This window comes from Phyllobates terribilis, unplaced genomic scaffold (genome assembly GCF_046119375.1).
Source record: "Phyllobates terribilis strain yellow unplaced genomic scaffold, ASM4611937v1 Scaffold_13__5_contigs__length_258822181, whole genome shotgun sequence".
NCBI classification, from domain to species: domain Eukaryota; kingdom Metazoa; phylum Chordata; class Amphibia; order Anura; family Dendrobatidae; genus Phyllobates; species Phyllobates terribilis.
Window position 1 is genome coordinate 168,783,374 of NW_027362773.1, and position 27,575 is coordinate 168,810,948.

The window sequence follows — 27,575 nt, forward strand, 5'->3', positions numbered from 1 at the left end:
CAGAGCTGAGCTACAGCATGTGTGCTACACTATTCCCTGCCAGAGCTGAGCTACAGCATGTGTGCTACACTATTCCCTGCCAGAGCTGAGCTACAGCATGTGTGCTACACTATTCCCTGCCAGAGCTGAGCTACAGCATGTGTGCTACACTATTCCCTGCCAGAGCTGAGCTACAGCATGTGTGCTACACTATTCCCTGCCAGAGCTGAGCTACAGCATGTGTGCTACACTATTCCCTGCCAGAGCTGAGCTACAGCATGTGTGCTACTCTATTCCCTGCCAGAGCTGAGCTACAGCATGTGTGCTACACTATTCCCTGCCAGAGCTGAGCTACAGCATGTGTGCTACACTATTCCCTGCCAGAGCTGAGCTACAGCATGTGTGCTACTCTATTCCCTGCCAGAGCTGAGCTACAGCATGTGTGCTACTCTATTCCCTGCCAGAGCTGAGCTACAGCATGTGTGCTACTCTATTCCCTGCCAGAGCTGAGCTACAGCATGTGTGCTACACTATTCCCTGCCAGAGCTGAGCTACAGCATGTGTGCTACACTATTCCCTGCCAGAGCTGATCTACAGCATGTGTGCTACTCTATTCCCTGCCAGAGCTGAGCTACAGCATGTGTGCTACTCTATTCCCTGCCAGAGCTGAGCTACAGCATGTGTGCTACTCTATTCCCTGCCAGAGCTGAGCTACAGCATGTGTGCTACACTATTCCCTGCCAGAGCTGATCTACAGCATGTGTGCTACTCTATTCCCTGCCAGAGCTGAGCTACAGCATGTGTGCTACACTATTCCCTGCCAGAGCTGAGCTACAGCATGTGTGCTACTCTATTCCCTGCCAGAGCTGAGCTACAGCATGTGTGCTACTCTATTCCCTGCCAGAGCTGAGCTACAGCATGTGTGCTACACTATTCCCTGCCAGAGCTGATCTACAGCATGTGTGCTACTCTATTCCCTGCCAGAGCTGAGCTACAGCATGTGTGCTACTCTATTCCCTGCCAGAGCTGAGCTACAGCATGTGTGCTACTCTATTCCCTGCCAGAGCTGAGCTACAGCATGTGTGCTACACTATTCCCTGCCAGAGCTGATCTACAGCATGTGTGCTACTCTATTCCCTGCCAGAGCTGAGCTACAGCATGTGTGCTACACTATTCCCTGCCAGAGCTGAGCTACAGCATGTGTGCTACTCTATTCCCTGCCAGAGCTGAGCTACAGCATGTGTGCTACTCTATTCCCTGCCAGAGCTGAGCTACAGCATGTGTGCTACACTATTCCCTGCCAGAGCTGATCTACAGCATGTGTGCTACTCTATTCCCTGCCAGAGCTGAGCTACAGCATGTGTGCTACACTATTCCCTGCCAGAGCTGAGCTACAGCATGTGTGCTACTCTATTCCCTGCCAGAGCTGAGCTACAGCATGTGTGCTACACTATTCCCTGCCAGAGCTGAGCTACAGCATGTGTGCTACTCTATTCCCTGCCAGAGCTGAGCTACAGCATGTGTGCTACTCTATTCCCTGCCAGAGCTGAGCTACAGCATGTGTGCTACTCTATTCCCTGCCAGAGCTGAGCTACAGCATGTGTGCTACACTATTCCCTGCCAGAGCTGAGCTACAGCATGTGTGCTACACTATTCCCTGCCAGAGCTGAGCTACAGCATGTGTGCTACACTATTCCCTGCCAGAGCTGAGCTACAGCATGTGTGCTACACTATTCCCTGCCAGAGCTGAGCTACAGCATGTGTGCTACTCTGTTCCCTGCCAGAGCTGAGCTACAGCATGTGTGCTACTCTATTCCCTGCCAGAGCTGAGCTACAGCATGTGTGCTACACTATTCCCTGCCAGAGCTGAGCTACAGCATGTGTGCTACTCTATTCCCTGCCAGAGCTGAGCTACAGCATGTGTGCTACACTATTCCCTGCCAGAGCTGAGCTACAGCATGTGTGCTACACTATCCCCTGCCAGAGCTGAGCTACAGCATGTGTGCTACTCTATTCCCTGCCAGAGCTGAGCTACAGCATGTGTGCTACTCTATTCCCTGCCAGAGCTGAGCTACAGCATGTGTGCTACTCTATTCCCTGCCAGAGCTGAGCTACAGCATGTGTGCTACACTATTCCCTGCCAGAGCTGAGCTACAGCATGTGTGCTACACTATTCCCTGCCAGAGCTGATCTACAGCATGTGTGCTACTCTATTCCCTGCCAGAGCTGAGCTACAGCATGTGTGCTACTCTATTCCCTGCCAGAGCTGAGCTACAGCATGTGTGCTACTCTATTCCCTGCCAGAGCTGAGCTACAGCATGTGTGCTACACTATTCCCTGCCAGAGCTGATCTACAGCATGTGTGCTACTCTATTCCCTGCCAGAGCTGAGCTACAGCATGTGTGCTACACTATTCCCTGCCAGAGCTGAGCTACAGCATGTGTGCTACTCTATTCCCTGCCAGAGCTGAGCTACAGCATGTGTGCTACTCTATTCCCTGCCAGAGCTCCATCGGCAGTCCTGTTCTCTCCTCAGGATGACTTGGTGCAGGCAGCAGTGGCCTCAGTCTGGGAGACGCCGGGTGCGCTGCCTCTGACAGCTCTGTACTCCTCCTGATGTTGTGGCGGCTATAGAAATATCTTCAGTCTCGTGTCCTTGTGCTTGTCAGACAGCGACGTTATTACAATATACAGTACAGACCAAAAGTTTGGACACACCTTCTCATTTAAAGATTTTTCTGTATTTTCTTGACTATGAAAATTGTCCATTCACACTGAAGGCATCAAAACTATGAATTACCACATGTGGAATTATATACTTAACAAAAAAGTGTGAAACAACTGAAAATATGTCTTATATTCTTGGTTCTTCACAGTAGCCACCTTTTGCTTTGATGACTGCTTTGCGCACTCTTGGCATTCTCTTGATGAGCTTCAAGAGGTAGTCACCGGAAATGGTCTTCACTTCACCGGTGTGCCCTGTCAGGTTTAATAAGTGGGATTTCTTGCCTTATAAATGGGGTTGGGACCATCAGTTGTGTTGTGCAGAAGTCTGGTGGATACACAGCTGATAGTCCTACTGAATAGACTGTTAGAATTTGTATTATGGCAAGAAAAAAGCAGCTAAGTAAAGAAAAACGAGTGGCCATCATTACTTTAAGAAATGAAGGTCAGTCAGTCCGAAAAATTGGTCAAACTTTGAAAGTGTCCCCAAGTGTAGTTGCAAAAACCATCAAGCGCTACAAAGAAACTGGCTCACATGAGGACCGCCCCAGGAAAGGAAGACCAAGAGTCACCTCTGCTTCTGAGGATAAGTTTATCCAAGTCACCAGCCTCAGAAATCGCAGGTTAACAGCAGCTCTGATTAGAGACCGGGTCAATGCCACACAGAGTTCTAGCAGCAGACACATCTCTACAACAACTGTTAAGAGGAGACTTTGTGCAGCAGGCCTTCATGGTAAAATAGCTGCTAGGAAACCACTGCTAAGGACAGGCAACAAGCAGAAGAGACCTGTTTGGGCTAAAGAACACAAGGAATGGACATTAGACCAGTGGAAATCTGTGCTTTGGTCTGAGGAGTCCAAATTTGAGATCTTTGGTTCCAACCACCGTGTCTTTGTGCGACGCAGAAAAGGTGAACGGATGGACTCTACATGCCTGGTTCCCACCGTGAAGCATGGAGGAGGAGGTGTGATGGTGTGGGGGGACTTTGCTGGTGACACTGTTGGGGATTTATTCAAATTTGAAGGCATACTGAACCAGCATGGCTACCACAGCATCTTGCAGCGGCATGCTATTCCATCCGGTTTGCGTTTAGTTGGACCATCATTTATTTTTCAACAGGACAATGACCCCAAACACCTCCAGGCTGGGTAAGGGCTATTTGACCAAGAAGGAGAGTGATGGGGGGCTACGCCAGATGACCTGGCCTCCACAGTCACCAGACCTGAACCCAATCGAGATGGTTTGGGGTGAGCTGGACCGCAGAGTGAAGGCAAAAGGGCCAACAAGTGCTAAGCATCTCTGGGAACTCCTTCAAGATGGTTGGAAGACCATTTCCGGTGACTACCTCTTGAAGCTCATCAAGAGAATGCCAAGAGTGTGCAAAGCCGTCATCAAAGCAAAAGGTGGCTACTGTGAAGACCCTAGAATATAAGACATTTTTTCAGTGGTTTCACACTTTTTTGTTAAGTATATAATTCCACATGTGGTAATTCATAGTTTTGATGCCTTCAGTGTGAATGTACAATCTTCATAGTCATGAAAATACAGAAAAATCTTTAAATGAGAAGGTGTGTCCAAACTTTTGGTCTGTACTGTGTGAGTAATAATGCTGCTATAAGCGGTGTATGAATATTACCGCCATATCCTGTGCTCAGCTTCTGCTTCATGTTCTGTCCTGATTTCTATCATGTAAAAACCTGGGAGTCTGAACTGAAGCGTAAATTGATGTCCATGTAAAATGTAAATGCATGTTCACATAAGGCCATTAAACAGAAAAAAAAAAACAAAGACAAAAGCAAAATACACAAATACCTAAAAGCAGGACTCGACAAACCCAGGCGCCTGGTCGCCAGTGGCGCCTAGAAAATGTTGCCTGGTGCTTGAGGAGTTGAGAAGAAAAAAAAATACTCTCAATCCAATCCCACCTCCTGCACGGAGTCATCCGATCGGAGGAAGCAGGGACAGTATCGCTCAGGCCGCCTTCTCCACTTTGCTCCGCCCCCCTTATGCTCCGGGACTGGACAGGGAGAGTTGGGTTACGGGGGAAGCAGGGCCGGCGTCAGCACCCGGCGTACCCGGGCAAGTGCCGGGGCCCTGGAAAATCAGAGGGGCCCAGCCGCCCACTCACTGTCGGGGCCCGGGCCCACACACCCACCCGCCCACTCACTGTCGGGGCCGGGCCCACACACTGTCGGGGCCGGGCCCACACACCCACCCGCCCACTCACTGTCGGGGCCGGGCCCACACACCCACCCGCCCACTCACTGTCGGGGCCGGGCCCACACACCCACCCGCCCACACACTGTCGGGGCCGGGCCCACACACCCACCCGCCCACACACTGTCGGGGCCGGGCCCACACACCCACCCGCCCACTCACTGTCGGGGCCCTGGCCGCTTCCTCGGCACCTGTTCAGGGACGCAGGCACTGCTTGATTGCCGGCACTTCCCCCAGACATGGCCGCGCGCTGTCCGGCTGTGTCTGCTAGTAATGACACGGCAGGGTCGACGGCACTGCACCTTTAATTGTGCTTGTGTGTCGCTCCTGCCGCGTCATTACTAGCAGACACAGCCGCACAGCGCGCGGCCATGTCTGGGGGAAGTGCCGGCAATCAAACACCGTCGGAGTGGAGGTCCTGCACAGATGGGCGGGAGGGGCCCGGACCCGACCGCAAGTGGGCCCCTCTGATGTTCCAGTGCCATGAAGTCTGTGACACGCCGGGGGCCCTGCACTGCCCCATACCCGAGGAGCTGCTGGACAGGACACTGGACCGGGGACAGGTGAGTGAGGCTTCCCCAATCCCCATATTAAAAATATTAGTAATGGGTCTGTGTGAGTGCATGTATGTGAATGTCAGTGTATATGACTGTGTATATATATTTGTCTGTTTTATCTATGTGTATGTCTGTATGTGTACATATGTCTGCGTACCGTGTGTGCGCACGCATATGTCTGCGTACCGTGTGTGCGCGCGCATATGTCTGCGTACCATGTGTGCGCACACATATGTCTGCGTACCGTGTGTGCGCACGCATATGTCTGCGTACCGTGTGTGCGTGCATATGTCTGCGTACCGTGTGTGCGTGCATATGTCTGCGTACCGTGTGTGTGCACGCATATGTCTGCGTACCGTGTGTGCGCACGCATATGTCTGCGTACCGTGTGTGTGCACGCATATGTCTGCGTACCGTGTGTGTGCACGCATATGTCTGCGTACCGTGTGTGTGCACGCATATGTCTGCGTACCGTGTGTGCGTGCATATGTCTGCGTACCGTGTGTGCGCACGCATATGTCTGCGTACTGTGTGTGCGCACGCATATGTCTGCGTACCATGTGTGCGCACGCATATGTCTGCGTACCGTGTGTGTGCACGCATATGTCTGCGTACCATGTGTGCGCACGCATATGTCTGCGTACCGTGTGTGTGCACGCATATGTCTGCGTACCGTGTGTGCGTGCATATGTCTGCGTACCGTGTGTGTGCACGCATATGTCTGCGTACTGTGTGTGCGCACGCATATGTCTGCGTACCATGTGTGCGCACGCATATGTCTGCGTACCGTGTGTGCGCACGCATATGTCTGCGTACCGTGTGTGTGCACGCATATGTCTGCGTACCGTGTGTGCGCGCGCATATGTCTGCGTACCGTGTGTGCGCACGCATATGTCTGCGTACCGTGTGTGCGTGCATATGTCTGCGTACCGTGTGTGTGCACGCATATGTCTGCGTACCGTGTGTGCGCACGCATATGTCTGCATACCGTGTGTGTGCACGCATATGTCTGCGTACCGTGTGTGTGCACGCATATGTCTGCGTACCGTGTGTGTGCACGCATATGTCTGCGTACCGTGTGTGCGTGCATATGTCTGCGTACCGTGTGTGCGCACGCATATGTCTGCGTACTGTGTGTGCGCACGCATATGTCTGCGTACCATGTGTGCGCATGCATATGTCTGCGTACCGTGTGTGTGCACGCATATGTCTGCGTACCGTGTGTGCGTGCATATGTCTGCGTACCGTGTGTGTGCACGCATATGTCTGCGTACTGTGTGTGCGCACGCATATGTCTGCGTACCATGTGTGCGCACGCATATGTCTGCGTACCGTGTGTGTGCACGCATATGTCTGCGTACCGTGTGTGCGCACGCATATGTCTGCGTACCGTGTGTGCGCACGCATATGTCTGCGTACCGTGTGTGCACGCATATGTCTGCGTACCGTGTGTGTGCACGCATATGTCTGCGTACCGTGTGTGTGCACGCATATGTCTGCGTACCGTGTGTGCGCACGCATATGTCTGCGTACCGTGTGTGTGCACGCATATGTCTGCGTACCGTGTGTGCGCGCGCATATGTCTGCGTACCGTATGTGCGCACGCATATGTCTGCGTATGTGAAGGATGAGGGGGCAGGCTGGGCCATGTGTAATAAATAAATATATATATATATATTTATATTTATATATTTATTTCTCCGCCGTATCTCTGCATCATGAATCGTGTATGTGTTAAAAGGGCCCACTGAGACTCTTTCGCCCGGGGCCCAGAAAAACCTGGAGCCGGCCCTGGGGGGAAGGATCGCTGTGGCCGGGGAGCCGCTACCTGTGTAAGTACATACAAAGGCCGTGCTCCCCGGGGAGACGCCGTGTGTGAGGGGGTCTATATGTACAGTTTGTCAACAAAAAAAATTCTGGCTCCTAAATTTTTTGGCTGGCTCCTAGATTCTGAACAACTTTGTCAACCCCTGCCTAAAAGTAAATGGATAAATCGCACATGTTCTATCATGTCTGAGCGATAAGGACTGTGATATAAACGTCGCCCGTTTCCTAGATGTGGCGCTGATGCTCTCGTCACTGTCACTATACTATGCTTCACAATCGGCGCTGCGGAGGTACAGTCACACAGAGGCCAAGCGTGAATGCGCTTTATTAGGTCACGGCGCTTCATCAGGACCAAACCACGATGATAAGATACAACTCAGCAGTGCGGGAATCTATGGACAATGTATTCAGAAAAAGGCAGTAACTGTTGTAGAATTGTTGTAATTCAGCCACATTGGAGGTTCCCGAGCATGAACCGCCTTTTTAATGTCAATCGGATTAAGGTCAGGACTTTGACTAGGCCACTCCAAAGTCTTAATTTTGTTTTTGAGCCATTCAGAGGTGCACTTGCTGGTGTGTTTGGATCATTGTCTTGCTGCATAACCCATGTTCGCTTTATCTTGAGGCCACGAACAGATGTCCGTACATTCTCCTTCAGGATTATTTGGTTTCCATCAGAATTCATGGTCCCATTTACCACAGCAAGTCTTCCAGGTCCTGAAGCAGCAAAACTGCCCCAGACCATCACACTACCACCACCATATTTTACTGTTGGTATGATGTTCCTTTTCTGAAATGGTGAGTATTCTCCCAAAAGTCTTGGCAATCATCAAGATGTTTTCTGGCAGAACTGAGACAAGACTTTATGTTCTTTTTGCTCAGCAGTGGTTTTCGTCTTGGAAGTTTGCCATGCAGTCATTTTTGCCTAGTCTCTTTCTTATGGTGGAGTCATGAACACTGACCTTAACTGAGGCAAGTGAGGCCTGCAGTTCTTTGAATGTTATGGGGTCATTTGTGACCTCTTGGATGAGTTGTGGCTGAGCTCTTGGGGTAATTTTGGTCGGCCGGCCACTCCTGGGAAGGTTAACCACTGTTCCATGTTTACGCCATTTGTGGATAATGGCTCGTACTGTGGTTCGCTGGACTCCCAAAGCTTTAGAAATTGCTTTATAACCTTTTTCAGACTGATAGATCTCAATTACTTTGTTTCTCATCTGTTCCTGAATTTCTCCGGATTGCAGCATTATCTCTAGCTTTTGAGGATTTTTGGTCTACTTTACTTTGTCAGGCAGATCTAATTTAAGTGATTTCTTGATTGAGAACAAGTGTGGCAATAATAGTACTCAGCTTCCCAAAGAAGTGATAAACCGCAGTAATTTATCTTTCAAGGAAGGGCAATCACTATCACACAGGACCCTGGAGGTTTGGATTTCTTTTTCCCTTAATAATAAAGACCTTCATGTAAAAACTGCATGTTGTGTTACTTGTGTTATCTTTCTCTAATATTTACATTGTTTTGTGATCTGAAACATTTAAAGGGATTTTCCCACGAACAAAAATTAATGTGTCTGACCGTGCAGGAACGTACCACATCTCCTGGGCAGGGGGGAGCAGTAGAGTATACAGACAGGACAGCATATCTGCATATCTAGGTCACTTTAAAAAAAAAAAAAAAAGATAAAAATAAAGAAATAAAGTTTTAGGCAGTGGTGGTGCGTGTGAGGCGGCAGTGGTGGTGCGTGTGAGGCGGCAGTGGTGGTGCGTGTGAGGCGGCAGTGGTGGCGCGTGTGAGGCGGCGGCGGCGGTGGCGCGTGTGAGGCGGCGGTGGTGGCGCGTGTGAGGCGGCGGTGGTGGCGCGCGTGAGGCGGCGGTGGTAGTGCGCCGGAGCCAGAGGCCCGGGTGAGAGAAGGACGCGGGATATGGGAGAAGAGGAAAAGACATGGAAACACCATCAGCAGGCGGCTTATTCTTTTCTTTCTCACTTTTCTTCTGCAGCCACAACCAGCGAGCGACGTCCTTCAGACACCCAGAATCGGGCGAGATTTCTCCAGAGAATGCAGAGTATATTCTCCGTGACGGGTGAGTGTCCCCTCCTGTGGGTCATGTCTCTCCGGGACGCCTATAGGTGTCATCCAGTCCCATGTAAATGAAGCCTATAGGTGCCACCCAGTCCCATGTAAGTGAAGCCTATAGGTGCCACCCAGTCCCATGTAAGTGAAGCCTATAGGTGCCACCCAGTCCCATGTAAGTGAAGCCTATAGGTGCCACCCAGTCCCATGTAAGTGAAGCCTATAGGTGCCACCCAGTCCCATGTAAGTGAAGCCTATAGGTGTCATCCAGTCCCATGTAAGTGAAGCCTATAGGTTTCTATGTAACCTCCGGGCTGCGCGGTTCCGGTCACACTCAGGACGTCGCCGCTGCTCCTGGAGGCTGATTTTACCCCAGTAATTTGGCGACAATCCGGAGCCAGCGGCGACCAGAGAAAAGAGCGACGGAATCAGCGTGAAACCCGTGCCCCATAAATAAACTGCAGTCATTCCTGGGCAGAGCGCTGCGTCCTCCCTGCAGTCATTCCTGGGCAGAGCGCTGCGTCCTCCCTGCAGTCATTCCCGGGCAGAGCGCTGCTCCCTCACTGCAGTCATTCTCGGGCAGAGCGCTGCGTCCTCACTGCAGTCATTCCCGGGCAGAGCGCTGCGTCCTCCCTGCAGTCATTCCCGGGCAGAGCGCTGCGTCCTCACTGCAGTCATTCCTGGGCAGAGCGCTGCGTCCTCCCTGCAGTCATTCCCGGGCAGAGCGCTGCGTCCTCACTGCAGTCATTCCTGGGCAGAGCGCTGCGTCCTCCCTGCAGTCATTCCCGGGCAGAGCGCTGCTCCCTCACTGCAGTCATTCTCGGGCAGAGCGCTGCGTCCTCACTGCAGTCATTCCCGGGCAGAGCGCTGCGTCCTCACTGCAGTCATTCCCGGTCAGAGCGCTGCGTCCTCCCTGCAGTCATTCCCGGGCAGAGCGCTGCGTCCTCCCTGCAGTCATTCCCGGGCAGAGCGCTGCGTCCTCACTGCAGTCATTCCCGGGCAGAGCGCTGCGTCCTCACTGCAGTCATTCTCGGGCAGAGCGCTGCTCCCTCACTGCAGTCATTCTCGGGCAGAGCGCTGCGTCCTCACTGCAGTCATTCCCGGGCAGAGCGCTGCGTCCTCACTGCAGTCATTCCCGGGCAGAGCGCTGCTCCCTCACTGCAGTCATTCTCGGGCAGAGCGCTGCTACCTCACTGCAGTCATTCTCGGGCAGAGCGCTGCGTCCTTACTGCAGTCATTCCCGGGCAGAGCGCTGCGTCCTCACTGCAGTCATTCCTGGTCAGAGCGCTGCGTCCTCACTGCAGTCATTCCCGGGCAGAGCGCTGCGTCCTCCCTGCAGTCATTCCCGGGCAGAGCGCTGCGTCCTCACTGCAGTCATTCCTGGGCAGAGCGCTGCGTCCTCCCTGCAGTCATTCCCGGGCAGAGCGCTGCGTCCTCACTGCAGTCATTCCTGGGCAGAGCGCTGCGTCCTCCCTGCAGTCATTCCCGGGCAGAGCGCTGCGTCCTCCCTGCAGTCATTCCCGGGCAGAGCGCTGCGTCCTCACTGCAGTCATTCCCGGGCAGAGCGCTGCTCCCTCACTGCAGTCATTCTCGGGCAGAGCGCTGCGTCCTCACTGCAGTCATTCCCGGGCAGAGCGCTGCGTCCTCACTGCAGTCATTCCCGGTCAGAGCGCTGCGTCCTCACTGCAGTCATTCCCGGGCAGAGCGCTGCGTCCTCCCTGCAGTCATTCCCGGGCAGAGCGCTGCGTCCTCACTGCAGTCATTCCTGGGCAGAGCGCTGCGTCCTCCCTGCAGTCATTCCCGGGCAGAGCGCTGCGTCCTCCCTGCAGTCATTCCCGGGCAGAGCGCTGCGTCCTCACTGCAGTCATTCCCGGGCAGAGCGCTGCTCCCTCACTGCAGTCATTCTCGGGCAGAGCGCTGCTCCCTCACTGCAGTCATTCTCGGGCAGAGCGCTGCGTCCTCACTGCAGTCATTCCCGGGCAGAGCGCTGCGTCCTCACTGCAGTCATTCCCGGTCAGAGCGCTGTGTCCTCACTGCAGTCATTCCCGGGCAGAGCGCTGCGTCCTCCCTGCAGTCATTCCCGGGCAGAGCGCTGCGTCCTCACTGCAGTCATTCCCGGGCAGAGCGCTGCGTCCTCCCTGCAGTCATTCCCGGGCAGAGCGCTGCGTCCTCCCTGCAGTCATTCCCGGGCAGAGCGCTGCTCCCTCACTGCAGTCATTCTCGGGCAGAGCGCTGCGTCCTCACTGCAGTCATTCCCGGGCAGAGCGCTGCGTCCTCACTGCAGTCATTCCCGGGCAGAGCGCTGCGCCCTCACTGCAGTCATTCCCGGGTAGAGCGCTGCGTCCTCACTGCAGTCATTCCCGGGCAGAGCGCTGCGTCCTCACTGCAGTCATTCCCGGGCAGAGCGCTGCTCCCTCACTGCAGTCATTCTCGGGCAGAGCGCTGCGTCCTCACTGCAGTCATTCCCGGGCAGAGCGCTGCGTCCTCACTGCAGTCATTCCCGGTCAGAGCGCTGCGTCCTCACTGCAGTCATTCCCGGGCAGAGCGCTGCGTCCTCACTGCAGTCATTCCCGGGCAGAGCGCTGCGCCCTCACTGCAGTCATTCCCGGGCAGAGCGCTGCGTCCTCACTGCAGTCATTCCCGGGCAGAGCGCTGCGTCCTCACTGCAGTCATTCCCGGGCAGAGCGCTGCGTCCTCACTGCAGTCATTCCCGGGCAGAGCGCTGCGCCCTCACTGCAGTCATTCCCGGGCAGAGCGCTGCGTCCTCACTGCAGTCATTCCCGGGCAGAGCGCTGCGTCCTCACTGCAGTCATTCCCGGGCAGAGCGCTGCTCCCTCACTGCAGTCATTCTCGGGCAGAGCGCTGCGTCCTCACTGCAGTCATTCCCGGGCAGAGCGCTGCGTCCTCACTGCAGTCATTCCCGGGCAGAGCGCTGCGTCCTCACTGCAGTCATTCCCGGGCAGAGCGCTGCGCCCTCACTGCAGTCATTCCCGGGAAGAGCGCTGCGTCCTCACTGCAGTCATTCCCGGGCAGAGCGCTGCTCCCTCACTGCAGTCATTCTCGGGCAGAGCGCTGCGTCCTCACTGCAGTCATTCCCGGGCAGAGCGCTGCGTCCTCACTGCAGTCATTCCCGGTCAGAGCGCTGCGTCCTCACTGCAGTCATTCCCGGGCAGAGCGCTGCGTCCTCACTGCAGTCATTCCCGGGCAGAGCGCTGCGCCCTCACTGCAGTCATTCCCGGGCAGAGCGCTGCGTCCTCACTGCAGTCATTCCCGGGCAGAGCGCTGCGTCCTCACTGCAGTCATTCCCGGGCAGAGCGCTGCGTCCTCACTGCAGTCATTCCCGGGCAGAGCGCTGCGCCCTCACTGCAGTCATTCCCGGGCAGAGCGCTGCGTCCTCACTGCAGTCATTCCCGGGCAGAGCGCTGCGTCCTCACTGCAGTCATTCCCGGGCAGAGCGCTGCTCCCTCACTGCAGTCATTCTCGGGCAGAGCGCTGCGTCCTCACTGCAGTCATTCCCGGGCAGAGCGCTGCGTCCTCACTGCAGTCATTCCCGGTCAGAGCGCTGCGTCCTCACTGCAGTCATTCCCGGGCAGAGCGCTGCGTCCTCCCTGCAGTCATTCCCGGGCAGAGCGCTGCGTCCTCACTGCAGTCATTCCTGGGCAGAGCGCTGCGTCCTCCCTGCAGTCATTCCCGGGCAGAGCGCTGCGTCCTCCCTGCAGTCATTCCCGGGCAGAGCGCTGCGTCCTCACTGCAGTCATTCCCGGGCAGAGCGCTGCGTCCTCACTGCAGTCATTCTCGGGCAGAGCGCTGCTCCCTCACTGCAGTCATTCTCGGGCAGAGCGCTGCGTCCTCACTGCAGTCATTCCCGGGCAGAGCGCTGCGTCCTCACTGCAGTCATTCCCGGTCAGAGCGCTGCGTCCTCACTGCAGTCATTCCCGGGCAGAGCGCTGCGTCCTCCCTGCAGTCATTCCCGGGCAGAGCGCTGCGTCCTCACTGCAGTCATTCCTGGGCAAAGCGCTGCGTCCTCCCTGCAGTCATTCCCGGGCAGAGCGCTGCGTCCTCCCTGCAGTCATTCCCGGGCAGAGCGCTGCGTCCTCACTGCAGTCATTCCCGGGCAGAGCGCTGCTCCCTCACTGCAGTCATTCTCGGGCAGAGCGCTGCGTCCTCACTGCAGTCATTCCCGGGCAGAGCGCTGCGTCCTCACTGCAGTCATTCCCGGGCAGAGCGCTGCGTCCTCACTGCAGTCATTCCCGGGCAGAGCGCTGCGCCCTCACTGCAGTCATTCCCGGGCAGAGCGCTGCGTCCTCACTGCAGTCATTCCCGGGCAGAGTGCTGCGTCCTCACTGCAGTCATTCCCGGGCAGAGCGCTGCGTCCTCACTGCAGTCATTCCCGGGCAGAGCGCTGCGTCCTCACTGCAGTCATTCCCGGGCAGAGCGCTGCGTCCTCACTGCAGTCATTCCCGGGCAGAGCGCTGCGTCCTCACTGCAGTCATTCCCGGGCAGAGCGCTGCGTCCTCACTGCAGTCATTCTCGGGCAGAGCGCTGCGTCCTCACTGCAGTCATTCTCGGGCAGAGCGCTGCGTCCTCACTGCAGTCATTCTCGGGCAGAGCGCTGCGTCCTCACTGCAGTCATTCTCGGGCAGAGCGCTGCGTCCTCACTGCAGTAATTCTCGGGCAGAGCGCTGCGTCCTCACTGCAGTCATTCCCGGGCAGAGCGCTGCGTCCTCACTGCAGTCATTCCCGGGCAGAGCGCTGTGTCCTCACTGCAGTCATTCCCGGGCAGAGCGCTGCGTCCTCACTGCAGTAATTCCAGGGCAGAGCGCTGCGTCCTCACTGCAGTCATTCCCGGGCAGAGCGCTGCTTCCTAACTGCAGTCATTCCCGGGCAGAGCGCTGCTTCCTAACTTCAGTCATTCCCGGGCAGAGCGCTGCGTCCTCACTGCAGTCATTCCAGGGCAGAGCGCTGCGTCCTCACTGCAGTCATTCCAGGGCAGAGCGCTGCGTCCTCACTGCAGTCATTCCCGGGCAGAGCGCTGCGTCCTCACTGCAGTCATTCCAGGGCAGAGCGCTGCGTCCTCACTGCAGTCATTCCCGGGCAGAGCGCTGCGTCCTCACTGCAGTCATTCCAGGGCAGAGCGCTGCGTCCTCACTGCAGTCATTCCCGGGCAGAGCGCTGCGTCCTCACTGCAGTCATTGTCGGGCAGAGCGCTGCGTCCTCACTGCAGTCATTCCCGGGCAGAGCGCTGCATCCTCACTGCAGTCATTCCCGGGCAGAGCGCTGCGTCCTCACTGCAGTCATTCCCGGGCAGAGCGCTGCATCCTCACTGCAGTCATTCCCCGGCAGAGCGCTGCGTCCTCACTGCAGTCATTCCCGGGCAGAGCGCTGCGTCCTCACTGCAGTCATTCCCGGGCAGAGCGCTGCGTCCTCACTGCAGTCATTCCTGGTCAGAGCGCTGCGTCCTCACTGCAGTCATTCCCGGGCAGAGCGCTGCGTCCTCCCTGCAGTCATTCCCGGGCAGAGCGCTGCGTCCTCACTGCAGTCATTCCTGGGCAGAGCGCTGCGTCCTCCCTGCAGTCATTCCCGGGCAGAGCGCTGCGTCCTCACTGCAGTCATTCCCGGGCAGAGCGCTGCGTCCTCACTGCAGTCATTCCTGGGCAGAGCGCTGCGTCCTCCCTGCAGTCATTCCCGGGCAGAGCGCTGCGTCCTCCCTGCAGTCATTCCCGGGCAGAGCGCTGCGTCCTCACTGCAGTCATTCCCGGGCAGAGCGCTGCTCCCTCACTGCAGTCATTCTCGGGCAGAGCGCTGCGTCCTCACTGCAGTCATTCCCGGGCAGAGCGCTGCGTCCTCACTGCAGTCATTCCCGGTCAGAGCGCTGCGTCCTCACTGCAGTCATTCCCGGGCAGAGCGCTGCGTCCTCCCTGCAGTCATTCCCGGGCAGAGCGCTGCGTCCTCACTGCAGTCATTCCTGGGCAGAGCGCTGCGTCCTCCCTGCAGTCATTCCCGGGCAGAGCGCTGCGTCCTCCCTGCAGTCATTCCCGGGCAGAGCGCTGCGTCCTCACTGCAGTCATTCCCGGGCAGAGCGCTGCTCCCTCACTGCAGTCATTCTCGGGCAGAGCGCTGCTCCCTCACTGCAGTCATTCTCGGGCAGAGCGCTGCGTCCTCACTGCAGTCATTCCCGGGCAGAGCGCTGCGTCCTCACTGCAGTCATTCCCGGTCAGAGCGCTGCGTCCTCCCTGCAGTCATTCCCGGGCAGAGCGCTGCGTCCTCACTGCAGTCATTCCCGGGCAGAGCGCTGCGTCCTCCCTGCAGTCATTCCCGGGCAGAGCGCTGCGTCCTCCCTGCAGTCATTCCCGGGCAGAGCGCTGCGTCCTCACTGCAGTCATTCCCGGGCAGAGCGCTGCTCCCTCACTGCAGTCATTCTCGGGCAGAGCGCTGCGTCCTCACTGCAGTCATTCCCGGGCAGAGCGCTGCGCCCTCACTGCAGTCATTCCCGGGCAGAGCGCTGCGTCCTCACTGCAGTCATTCCCGGGCAGAGCGCTGCGTCCTCACTGCAGTCATTCCCGGGCAGAGCGCTGCTCCCTCACTGCAGTCATTCTCGGGCAGAGCGCTGCGTCCTCACTGCAGTCATTCCCGGGCAGAGCGCTGCGTCCTCACTGCAGTCATTCCCGGTCAGAGCGCTGCGTCCTCACTGCAGTCATTCCCGGGCAGAGCGCTGCGTCCTCACTGCAGTCATTCCCGGGCAGAGCGCTGCGTCCTCACTGCAGTCATTCCCGGGCAGAGCGCTGCGCCCTCACTGCAGTCATTCCCGGGCAGAGCGCTGCGTCCTCACTGCAGTCATTCCCGGTCAGAGCGCTGCGTCCTCACTGCAGTCATTCCCGGGCAGAGCGCTGCGTCCTCACTGCAGTCATTCCCGGGCAGAGCGCTGCGCCCTCACTGCAGTCATTCCCGGGCAGAGCGCTGCGTCCTCACTGCAGTCATTCCCGGGCAGAGCGCTGCGTCCTCACTGCAGTCATTCCCGGGCAGAGCGCTGCGTCCTCACTGCAGTCATTCCCGGGCAGAGCGCTGCGCCCTCACTGCAGTCATTCCCGGGCAGAGCGCTGCGTCCTCACTGCAGTCATTCCCGGGCAGAGCGCTGCGTCCTCACTGCAGTCATTCCCGGGCAGAGCGCTGCTCCCTCACTGCAGTCATTCTCGGGCAGAGCGCTGCGTCCTCACTGCAGTCATTCCCGGGCAGAGCGCTGCGTCCTCACTGCAGTCATTCCCGGGCAGAGCGCTGCGTCCTCACTGCAGTCATTCCCGGGCAGAGCGCTGCGCCCTCACTGCAGTCATTCCCGGGCAGAGCGCTGCGTCCTCACTGCAGTCATTCCCGGGCAGAGCGCTGCTCCCTCACTGCAGTCATTCTCGGGCAGAGCGCTGCGTCCTCACTGCAGTCATTCCCGGGCAGAGCGCTGCGTCCTCACTGCAGTCATTCCCGGTCAGAGCGCTGCGTCCTCACTGCAGTCATTCCCGGGCAGAGCGCTGCGTCCTCACTGCAGTCATTCCCGGGCAGAGCGCTGCGCCCTCACTGCAGTCATTCCCGGGCAGAGCGCTGCGTCCTCACTGCAGTCATTCCCGGGCAGAGCGCTGCGTCCTCACTGCAGTCATTCCCGGGCAGAGCGCTGCGTCCTCACTGCAGTCATTCCCGGGCAGAGCGCTGCGCCCTCACTGCAGTCATTCCCGGGCAGAGCGCTGCGTCCTCACTGCAGTCATTCCCGGGCAGAGCGCTGCGTCCTCACTGCAGTCATTCCCGGGCAGAGCGCTGCTCCCTCACTGCAGTCATTCTCGGGCAGAGCGCTGCGTCCTCACTGCAGTCATTCCCGGGCAGAGCGCTGCGTCCTCACTGCAGTCATTCCCGGTCAGAGCGCTGCGTCCTCACTGCAGTCATTCCCGGGCAGAGCGCTGCGTCCTCCCTGCAGTCATTCCCGGGCAGAGCGCTGCGTCCTCACTGCAGTCATTCCTGGGCAGAGCGCTGCGTCCTCCCTGCAGTCATTCCCGGGCAGAGCGCTGCGTCCTCCCTGCAGTCATTCCCGGGCAGAGCGCTGCGTCCTCACTGCAGTCATTCCCGGGCAGAGCGCTGCGTCCTCACTGCAGTCATTCTCGGGCAGAGCGCTGCTCCCTCACTGCAGTCATTCTCGGGCAGAGCGCTGCGTCCTCACTGCAGTCATTCCCGGGCAGAGCGCTGCGTCCTCACTGCAGTCATTCCCGGTCAGAGCGCTGCGTCCTCACTGCAGTCATTCCCGGGCAGAGCGCTGCGTCCTCCCTGCAGTCATTCCCGGGCAGAGCGCTGCGTCCTCACTGCAGTCATTCCTGGGCAAAGCGCTGCGTCCTCCCTGCAGTCATTCCCGGGCAGAGCGCTGCGTCCTCCCTGCAGTCATTCCCGGGCAGAGCGCTGCGTCCTCACTGCAGTCATTCCCGGGCAGAGCGCTGCTCCCTCACTGCAGTCATTCTCGGGCAGAGCGCTGCGTCCTCACTGCAGTCATTCCCGGGCAGAGCGCTGCGTCCTCACTGCAGTCATTCCCGGGCAGAGCGCTGCGTCCTCACTGCAGTCATTCCCGGGCAGAGCGCTGCGCCCTCACTGCAGTCATTCCCGGGCAGAGCGCTGCGTCCTCACTGCAGTCATTCCCGGACAGAGTGCTGCGTCCTCACTGCAGTCATTCCCGGGCAGAGCGCTGCGTCCTCACTGCAGTCATTCCCGGGCAGAGCGCTGCGTCCTCACTGCAGTCATTCCCGGGCAGAGCGCTGCGTCCTCACTGCAGTCATTCCCGGGCAGAGCGCTGCGTCCTCACTGCAGTCATTCCCGGGCAGAGCGCTGCGTCCTCACTGCAGTCATTCTCGGGCAGAGCGCTGCGTCCTCACTGCAGTCATTCTCGGGCAGAGCGCTGCGTCCTCACTGCAGTCATTCTCGGGCAGAGCGCTGCGTCCTCACTGCAGTCATTCTCGGGCAGAGCGCTGCGTCCTCACTGCAGTAATTCTCGGGCAGAGCGCTGCGTCCTCACTGCAGTCATTCCCGGGCAGAGCGCTGCGTCCTCACTGCAGTCATTCCCGGGCAGAGCGCTGTGTCCTCACTGCAGTCATTCCCGGGCAGAGCGCTGCGTCCTCACTGCAGTAATTCCAGGGCAGAGCGCTGCGTCCTCACTGCAGTCATTCCCGGGCAGAGCGCTGCTTCCTAACTGCAGTCATTCCCGGGCAGAGCGCTGCTTCCTAACTTCAGTCATTCCCGGGCAGAGCGCTGCGTCCTCACTGCAGTCATTCCAGGGCAGAGCGCTGCGTCCTCACTGCAGTCATTCCAGGGCAGAGCGCTGCGTCCTCACTGCAGTCATTCCCGGGCAGAGCGCTGCGTCCTCACTGCAGTCATTCCAGGGCAGAGCGCTGCGTCCTCACTGCAGTCATTCCCGGGCAGAGCGCTGCGTCCTCACTGCAGTCATTCCAGGGCAGAGCGCTGCGTCCTCACTGCAGTCATTCCCGGGCAGAGCGCTGCGTCCTCACTGCAGTCATTGTCGGGCAGAGCGCTGCGTCCTCACTGCAGTCATTCCCGGGCAGAGCGCTGCATCCTCACTGCAGTCATTCCCGGGCAGAGCGCTGCGTCCTCACTGCAGTCATTCCCGGGCAGAGCGCTGCATCCTCACTGCAGTCATTCCCCGGCAGAGCGCTGCGTCCTCACTGCAGTCATTCCCGGGCAGAGCGCTGCGTCCTCACTGCAGTCATTCCCGGGCAGAGCGCTGCGTCCTCACTGCAGTCATTCCTGGTCAGAGCGCTGCGTCCTCACTGCAGTCATTCCCGGGCAGAGCGCTGCGTCCTCCCTGCAGTCATTCCCGGGCAGAGCGCTGCGTCCTCACTGCAGTCATTCCTGGGCAGAGCGCTGCGTCCTCCCTGCAGTCATTCCCGGGCAGAGCGCTGCGTCCTCACTGCAGTCATTCCTGGGCAGAGCGCTGCGTCCTCCCTGCAGTCATTCCCGGGCAGAGCGCTGCGTCCTCCCTGCAGTCATTCCCGGGCAGAGCGCTGCGTCCTCACTGCAGTCATTCCCGGGCAGAGCGCTGCTCCCTCACTGCAGTCATTCTCGGGCAGAGCGCTGCGTCCTCACTGCAGTCATTCCCGGGCAGAGCGCTGCGTCCTCACTGCAGTCATTCCCGGTCAGAGCGCTGCGTCCTCACTGCAGTCATTCCCGGGCAGAGCGCTGCGTCCTCCCTGCAGTCATTCCCGGGCAGAGCGCTGCGTCCTCACTGCAGTCATTCCTGGGCAGAGCGCTGCGTCCTCCCTGCAGTCATTCCCGGGCAGAGCGCTGCGTCCTCCCTGCAGTCATTCCCGGGCAGAGCGCTGCGTCCTCACTGCAGTCATTCCCGGGCAGAGCGCTGCTCCCTCACTGCAGTCATTCTCGGGCAGAGCGCTGCTCCCTCACTGCAGTCATTCTCGGGCAGAGCGCTGCGTCCTCACTGCAGTCATTCCCGGGCAGAGCGCTGCGTCCTCACTGCAGTCATTCCCGGTCAGAGCGCTGCGTCCTCCCTGCAGTCATTCCCGGGCAGAGCGCTGCGTCCTCACTGCAGTCATTCCCGGGCAGAGCGCTGCGTCCTCCCTGCAGTCATTCCCGGGCAGAGCGCTGCGTCCTCCCTGCAGTCATTCCCGGGCAGAGCGCTGCGTCCTCACTGCAGTCATTCCCGGGCAGAGCGCTGCTCCCTCACTGCAGTCATTCTCGGGCAGAGCGCTGCGTCCTCACTGCAGTCATTCCCGGGCAGAGCGCTGCGCCCTCACTGCAGTCATTCCCGGGCAGAGCGCTGCGTCCTCACTGCAGTCATTCCCGGGCAGAGCGCTGCGTCCTCACTGCAGTCATTCCCGGGCAGAGCGCTGCTCCCTCACTGCAGTCATTCTCGGGCAGAGCGCTGCGTCCTCACTGCAGTCATTCCCGGGCAGAGCGCTGCGTCCTCACTGCAGTCATTCCCGGTCAGAGCGCTGCGTCCTCACTGCAGTCATTCCCGGGCAGAGCGCTGCGTCCTCACTGCAGTCATTCCCGGGCAGAGCGCTGCGCCCTCACTGCAGTCATTCCCGGGCAGAGCGCTGCGTCCTCACTGCAGTCATTCCCGGGCAGAGCGCTGCGTCCTCACTGCAGTCATTCCCGGGCAGAGCGCTGCGTCCTCACTGCAGTCATTCCCGGGCAGAGCGCTGCGCCCTCACTGCAGTCATTCCCGGGCAGAGCGCTGCGTCCTCACTGCAGTCATTCCCGGGCAGAGCGCTGCGTCCTCACTGCAGTCATTCTCGGGCAGAGCGCTGCTCCCTCACTGCAGTCATTCTCGGGCAGAGCGCTGCGTCCTCACTGCAGTCATTCCCGGGCAGAGCGCTGCGTCCTCACTGCAGTCATTCCCGGTCAGAGCGCTGCGTCCTCACTGCAGTCATTCCCGGGCAGAGCGCTGCGTCCTCCCTGCAGTCATTCCCGGGCAGAGCGCTGCGTCCTCACTGCAGTCATTCCTGGGCAAAGCGCTGCGTCCTCCCTGCAGTCATTCCCGGGCAGAGCGCTGCGTCCTCCCTGCAGTCATTCCCGGGCAGAGCGCTGCGTCCTCACTGCAGTCATTCCCGGGCAGAGCGCTGCTCCCTCACTGCAGTCATTCTCGGGCAGAGCGCTGCGTCCTCACTGCAGTCATTCCCGGGCAGAGCGCTGCGTCCTCACTGCAGTCATTCCCGGGCAGAGCGCTGCGTCCTCACTGCAGTCATTCCCGGGCAGAGCGCTGCGCCCTCACTGCAGTCATTCCCGGGCAGAGCGCTGCGTCCTCACTGCAGTCATTCCCGGGCAGAGTGCTGCGTCCTCACTGCAGTCATTCCCGGGCAGAGCGCTGCGTCCTCACTGCAGTCATTCCCGGGCAGAGCGCTGCGTCCTCACTGCAGTCATTCCCGGGCAGAGCGCTGCGTCCTCACTGCAGTCATTCCCGGGCAGAGCGCTGCGTCCTCACTGCAGTCATTCCCGGGCAGAGCGCTGCGTCCTCACTGCAGTCATTCTCGGGCAGAGCGCTGCGTCCTCACTGCAGTCATTCTCGGGCAGAGCGCTGCGTCCTCACTGCAGTCATTCTCGGGCAGAGCGCTGCGTCCTCACTGCAGTCATTCTCGGGCAGAGTGCTGCGTCCTCACTGCAGTCATTCTCGGGCAGAGCGCTGCGTCCTCACTGCAGTCATTCCCGGGCAGAGCGCTGCGTCCTCACTGCAGTCATTCCCGGGCAGAGCGCTGTGTCCTCACTGCAGTCATTCCCGGGCAGAGCGCTGCGTCCTCACTGCAGTAATTCCAGGGCAGAGCGCTGCTTCCTAACTGCAGTCATTCCCGGGCAGAGCGCTGCTTCCTAACTGCAGTCATTCCCGGGCAGAGCGCTGCGTCCTCACTGCAGTCATTCCAGGGCAGAGCGCTGCGTCCTCACTGCAGTCATTCCAGGGCAGAGCGCTGCGTCCTCACTGCAGTCATTCCCGGGCAGAGCGCTGCGTCCTCACTGCAGTCATTCCAGGGCAGAGCGCTGCGTCCTCACTGCAGTCATTCCCGGGCAGAGCGCTGCGTCCTCACTGCAGTCATTCCAGGGCAGAGCGCTGCGTCCTCACTGCAGTCATTCCCGGGCAGAGCGCTGCGTCCTCACTGCAGTCATTGTCGGGCAGAGCGCTGCGTCCTCACTGCAGTCATTCCCGGGCAGAGCGCTGCATCCTCACTGCAGTCATTCCCGGGCAGAGCGCTGCGTCCTCACTGCAGTCATTCCCGGGCAGAGCGCTGCATCCTCACTGCAGTCATTCCCCGGCAGAGCGCTGCGTCCTCACTGCAGTCATTCCCGGGCAGAGCGCTGCGTCCTCACTGCAGTCATTCCCGGGCAGAGCGCTGCGTCCTCACTGCAGTCATTCCCGGGCAGAGCGCTGCGTCCTCACTGCAGTCATTCCTGGTCAGAGCGCTGCGTCCTCACTGCAGTCATTCCCGGGCAGAGCGCTGCGTCCTCCCTGCAGTCATTCCCGGGCAGAGCGCTGCGTCCTCACTGCAGTCATTCCTGGGCAGAGCGCTGCGTCCTCCCTGCAGTCATTCCCGGGCAGAGCGCTGCGTCCTCACTGCAGTCATTCCTGGGCAGAGCGCTGCGTCCTCCCTGCAGTCATTCCCGGGCAGAGCGCTGCGTCCTCCCTGCAGTCATTCCCGGGCAGAGCGCTGCGTCCTCACTGCAGTCATTCCCGGGCAGAGCGCTGCTCCCTCACTGCAGTCATTCTCGGGCAGAGCGCTGCGTCCTCACTGCAGTCATTCCCGGGCAGAGCGCTGCGTCCTCACTGCAGTCATTCCCGGTCAGAGCGCTGCGTCCTCACTGCAGTCATTCCCGGGCAGAGCGCTGCGTCCTCCCTGCAGTCATTCCCGGGCAGAGCGCTGCGTCCTCACTGCAGTCATTCCTGGGCAGAGCGCTGCGTCCTCCCTGCAGTCATTCCCGGGCAGAGCGCTGCGTCCTCCCTGCAGTCATTCCCGGGCAGAGCGCTGCTCCCTCACTGCAGTCATTCTCGGGCAGAGCGCTGCTCCCTCACTGCAGTCATTCTCGGGCAGAGCGCTGCGTCCTCACTGCAGTCATTCCCGGGCAGAGCGCTGCGTCCTCACTGCAGTCATTCCCGGTCAGAGCGCTGCGTCCTCCCTGCAGTCATTCCCGGGCAGAGCGCTGCGTCCTCACTGCAGTCATTCCCGGGCAGAGCGCTGCGTCCTCCCTGCAGTCATTCCCGGGCAGAGCGCTGCGTCCTCCCTGCAGTCATTCCCGGGCAGAGCGCTGCGTCCTCACTGCAGTCATTCCCGGGCAGAGCGCTGCTCCCTCACTGCAGTCATTCTCTTGCAGAGCGCTGCGTCCTCACTGCAGTCATTCCCGGGCAGAGCGCTGCGTCCTCACTGCAGTCATTCCCGGGCAGAGCGCTGCTCCCTCACTGCAGTCATTCTCGGGCAGAGCGCTGCTCCCTCACTGCAGTCATTCTCGGGCAGAGCGCTGCGTCCTCACTGCAGTCATTCCCGGGCAGAGCGCTGCGTCCTCACTGCAGTCATTCCCGGTCAGAGCGCTGCGTCCTCCCTGCAGTCATTTCCGGGCAGAGCGCTGCGTCCTCACTGCAGTCATTCCCGGGCAGAGCGCTGCGTCCTCCCTGCAGTCATTCCCGGGCAGAGCGCTGCCTCCTCCCTGCAGTCATTCCCGGGCAGAGCGCTGCGTCCTCACTGCAGTCATTCCCGGGCAGAGCGCTGCTCCCTCACTGCAGTCATTCTCTTGCAGAGCGCTGCGTCCTCACTGCAGTCATTCCCGGGCAGAGCGCTGCGTCCTCACTGCAGTCATTCCCGGGCAGAGCGCTGCGTCCTCACTGCAGTCATTCCCGGGCAGAGCGCTGCGCCCTCACTGCAGTCATTCCCGGGCAGAGCGCTGCGTCCTCACTGCAGTCATTCCCGGGCAGAGCGCTGCGTCCTCACTGCAGTCATTCCCGGGCAGAGCGCTGCTCCCTCACTGCAGTCATTCCCGGGCAGAGCGCTGCGTCCTCACTGCAGTCATTCCCGGGCAGAGCGCTGCATCCTCACTGCAGTCATTCCCGGGCAGAGCGCTGCGTCCTCACTGCAGTCATTCCCGGGCAGAGCGCTGCGTCCTCACTGCAGTCATTCCCGGGCAGAGCGCTGCGTCCTCACTGCAGTCATTCCCGGGCAGAGCGCTGCGCCCTCACTGCAGTCATTCCCGGGCAGAGCGCTGCGTCCTCACTGCAGTCATTCCCGGGCAGAGCGCTGCGTCCTCACTGCAGTCATTCCCGGGCAGAGCGCTGCGTCCTCACTGCAGTCATTCCCGGGCAGAGCGCTGCGCCCTCACTGCAGTCATTCCCGGGCAGAGCGCTGCGTCCTCACTGCAGTCATTCCCGGGCAGAGCGCTGCGTCCTCACTGCAGTCATTCCCGGGCAGAGCGCTGCTCCCTCACTGCAGTCATTCTCGGGCAGAGCGCTGCGTCCTCACTGCAGTCATTCCCGGGCAGAGCGCTGCGTCCTCACTGCAGTCATTCCCGGTCAGAGCGCTGCGTCCTCACTGCAGTCATTCCCGGGCAGAGCGCTGCGTCCTCCCTGCAGTCATTCCCGGGCAGAGCGCTGCGTCCTCACTGCAGTCATTCCTGGGCAGAGCGCTGCGTCCTCCCTGCAGTCATTCCCGGGCAGAGCGCTGCGTCCTCCCTGCAGTCATTCCCGGGCAGAGCGCTGCGTCCTCACTGCAGTCATTCCCGGGCAGAGCGCTGCGTCCTCACTGCAGTCATTCTCGGGCAGAGCGCTGCTCCCTCACTGCAGTCATTCTCGGGCAGAGCGCTGCGTCCTCACTGCAGTCATTCCCGGTCAGAGCGCTGCGTCCTCACTGCAGTCATTCCCGGTCAGAGCGCTGCGTCCTCACTGCAGTCATTCCCGGGCAGAGCGCTGCGTCCTCCCTGCAGTCATTCCCGGGCAGAGCGCTGCGTCCTCACTGCAGTCATTCCCGGGCAAAGCGCTGCGTCCTCCCTGCAGTCATTCCCGGGCAGAGCGCTGCGTCCTCCCTGCAGTCATTCCCGGGCAGAGCGCTGCGTCCTCACTGCAGTCATTCCCGGGCAGAGCGCTGCTCCCTCACTGCAGTCATTCTCGGGCAGAGCGCTGCGTCCTCACTGCAGTCATTCCCGGGCAGAGCGCTGCGTCCTCACTGCAGTCATTCCCGGGCAGAGCGCTGCGTCCTCACTGCAGTCATTCCCGGGCAGAGCGCTGCGCCCTCACTGCAGTCATTCCCGGGCAGAGTGCTGCGTCCTCACTGCAGTCATTCCCGGGCAGAGCGCTGCGTCCTCACTGCAGTCATTCCCGGGCAGAGCGCTGCGTCCTCACTGCAGTCATTCCCGGGCAGAGCGCTGCGTCCTCACTGCAGTCATTCTCGGGCAGAGCGCTGCGTCCTCACTGCAGTCATTCTCGGGCAGAGCGCTGCGTCCTCACTGCAGTCATTCTCGGGCAGAGCGCTGCGTCCTCACTGCAGTCATTCTCGGGCAGAGCGCTGCGTCCTCACTGCAGTCATTCTCGGGCAGAGCGCTGCGTCCTCACTGCAGTCATTCCCGGGCAGAGCGCTGCGTCCTCACTGCAGTCATTCCCGGGCAGAGCGCTGTGTCCTCACTGCAGTCATTCCCGGGCAGAGCGCTGCGTCCTCACTGCAGTAATTCCAGGGCAGAGCGCTGCTTCCTAACTGCAGTCATTCCCGGGCAGAGCGCTGCTTCCTCACTGCAGTCATTCCCGGGCAGAGCGCTGCGTCCTCACTGCAGTCATTCCAGGGCAGAGCGCTGCGTCCTCACTGCAGTCATTCCAGGGCAGAGCGCTGCGTCCTCACTGCAGTCATTCCCGGGCAGAGCGCTGTGTCCTCACTGCAGTCATTCCAGGGCAGAGCGCTGCGTCCTCACTGCAGTCATTCCCGGGCAGAGCGCTGCGTCCTCACTGCAGTCATTCCAGGGCAGAGCGCTGCGTCCTCACTGCAGTCATTCCCGGGCAGAGCGCTGCGTCCTCACTGCAGTCATTGTCGGGCAGAGCGCTGCGTCCTCACTGCAGTCATTCCCGGGCAGAGCGCTGCATCCTCACTGCAGTCATTCCCGGGCAGAGCGCTGCGTCCTCACTGCAGTCATTCCCGGGCAGAGCGCTGCATCCTCACTGCAGTCATTCCCCGGCAGAGCGCTGCGTCCTCACTGCAGTCATTCCCGGGCAGAGCGCTGCGTCCTCACTGCAGTCATTCCCGGGCAGAGCGCTGCGTCCTCACTGCAGTCATTCCCGGGCAGAGCGCTGCGTCCTCACTGCAGTCATTCCCGGGCAGAGTGGCTGCGTCCTCACTGCAGTCATTCTCGGGCAGAGCGCTGTGTCCTCACTGCAGTCATTCTCGGGCAGAGCGCTGCTCCCTCACTGCAGTCATTCCCGGGCAGAGCGCTGCGTCCTCACTGCAGTCATTCCCGGGCAGAGCGCTGCGTCCTCACTGCAGTCATTCTCGGGCAGAGCGCTGCGTCCTCACTGCAGTCATTCTCGGGCAGAGCGCTGCGTCCTCACTGCAGTCATTCCAGGGCAGAGCGCTGCGTCCTCACTGCAGTCATTCCCGGGCAGAGCGCTGCGTCCTCACTGCAGTCATTCCCGGGCAGAGCGCTGCGTCCTCACTGCAGTCATTCCCGGGCAGAGCGCTGCGTCCTCACTGCAGTCATTCCCGGGCAGAGCGCTGCGTCCTCACTGCAGTCATTCCCGGGCAGAGCGCTGCGTCCTCACTGCAGTCATTCTCGGGCAGAGCGCTGCTTCCTCACTGCAGTCATTCCCGGGCAGAGCGCTGCGTCCTCACTGCAGTCATTCCCGGGCAGAGCGCTGCGTCCTCACTGCAGTCATTCCCGGGCAGAGCGCTGCGTCCTCACTGCAGTCATTCCCGGGCAGAGCGCTGCGTCCTCACTGCAGTCATTCCCGGGCAGAGCGCTGCGTCCTCACTGCAGTCATTCCCGGGCAGAGCGCTGCGTCCTCACTGCAGTCATTCCCGGGCAGAGCGCTGCGTCCTCACTGCAGTCATTCCCCGGCAGAGTTCTGCGTCCTCACTGCAGTCATTCTCGGGCAGAGCGCTGCGTCCTCACTGCAGTCATTCCCGGGCAGAGCGCTGCGTCCTCACTGCAGTCATTCCCGGGCAGAGCGCTGCGTCCTCACTGCGGTCATTCCCGGGCTGAGCGCTGCGTCCTCACTGCAATCATTCCCGGGCTGAGCGCTGCGTCCTCACTGCAATCATTCCCGGGCAGAGCGCTGCGTCCTCACTGCAATCATTCCCGGGCAGAGCGCTGCGTCCTCACTGCGGTCATTCCCGGGCTGAGCGCTGCGTCCTCACTGCAATCATTCCCGGGCAGAGCGCTGCGTCCTCACTGCGGTCATTCCCGGGCTGAGCGCTGCGTCCTCACTGCAATCATTCCCGGGCAGAGCGCTGCGTCCTCACTGCGGTCATTCTCGGGCAGAGCGCTGCGTCCTCACTGCAGTCATTCCCCGGCAGAGTTCTGCGTCCTCACTGCAGTCATTCTCGGGCAGAGCGCTGCGTCCTCACTGCAGTCATTCCCGGGCAGAGCGCTGCGTCCTCACTGCAGTCATTCCCGGGCAGAGCGCTGCGTCCTCACTGGGGTCATTCCCGGGCTGAGCGCTGCGTCCTCACTGCAATCATTCCCGGGCTGAGCGCTGCGTCCTC

At 60.0% G+C, this 27,575-nt stretch overlaps 1 protein-coding gene across 7 annotated transcripts in view; it reads left to right on the top strand.

Annotated features, from left to right (window-relative positions):
* The window catches only part of PLEKHA7 (pleckstrin homology domain containing A7), a 374,164-nt gene that overhangs the window by 188,826 nt on the left and 157,763 nt on the right, over positions 1 to 27,575 (top strand). For all 7 annotated transcript variants that reach the window (XM_073659050.1, XM_073659044.1, XM_073659045.1 and 4 more), the window contains one exon: positions 9,299 to 9,382. In XM_073659050.1, the coding sequence (XP_073515151.1) occupies positions 9,299 to 9,382 (84 nt within the window). The remainder of the gene's footprint in view (positions 1 to 9,298; positions 9,383 to 27,575) is intronic.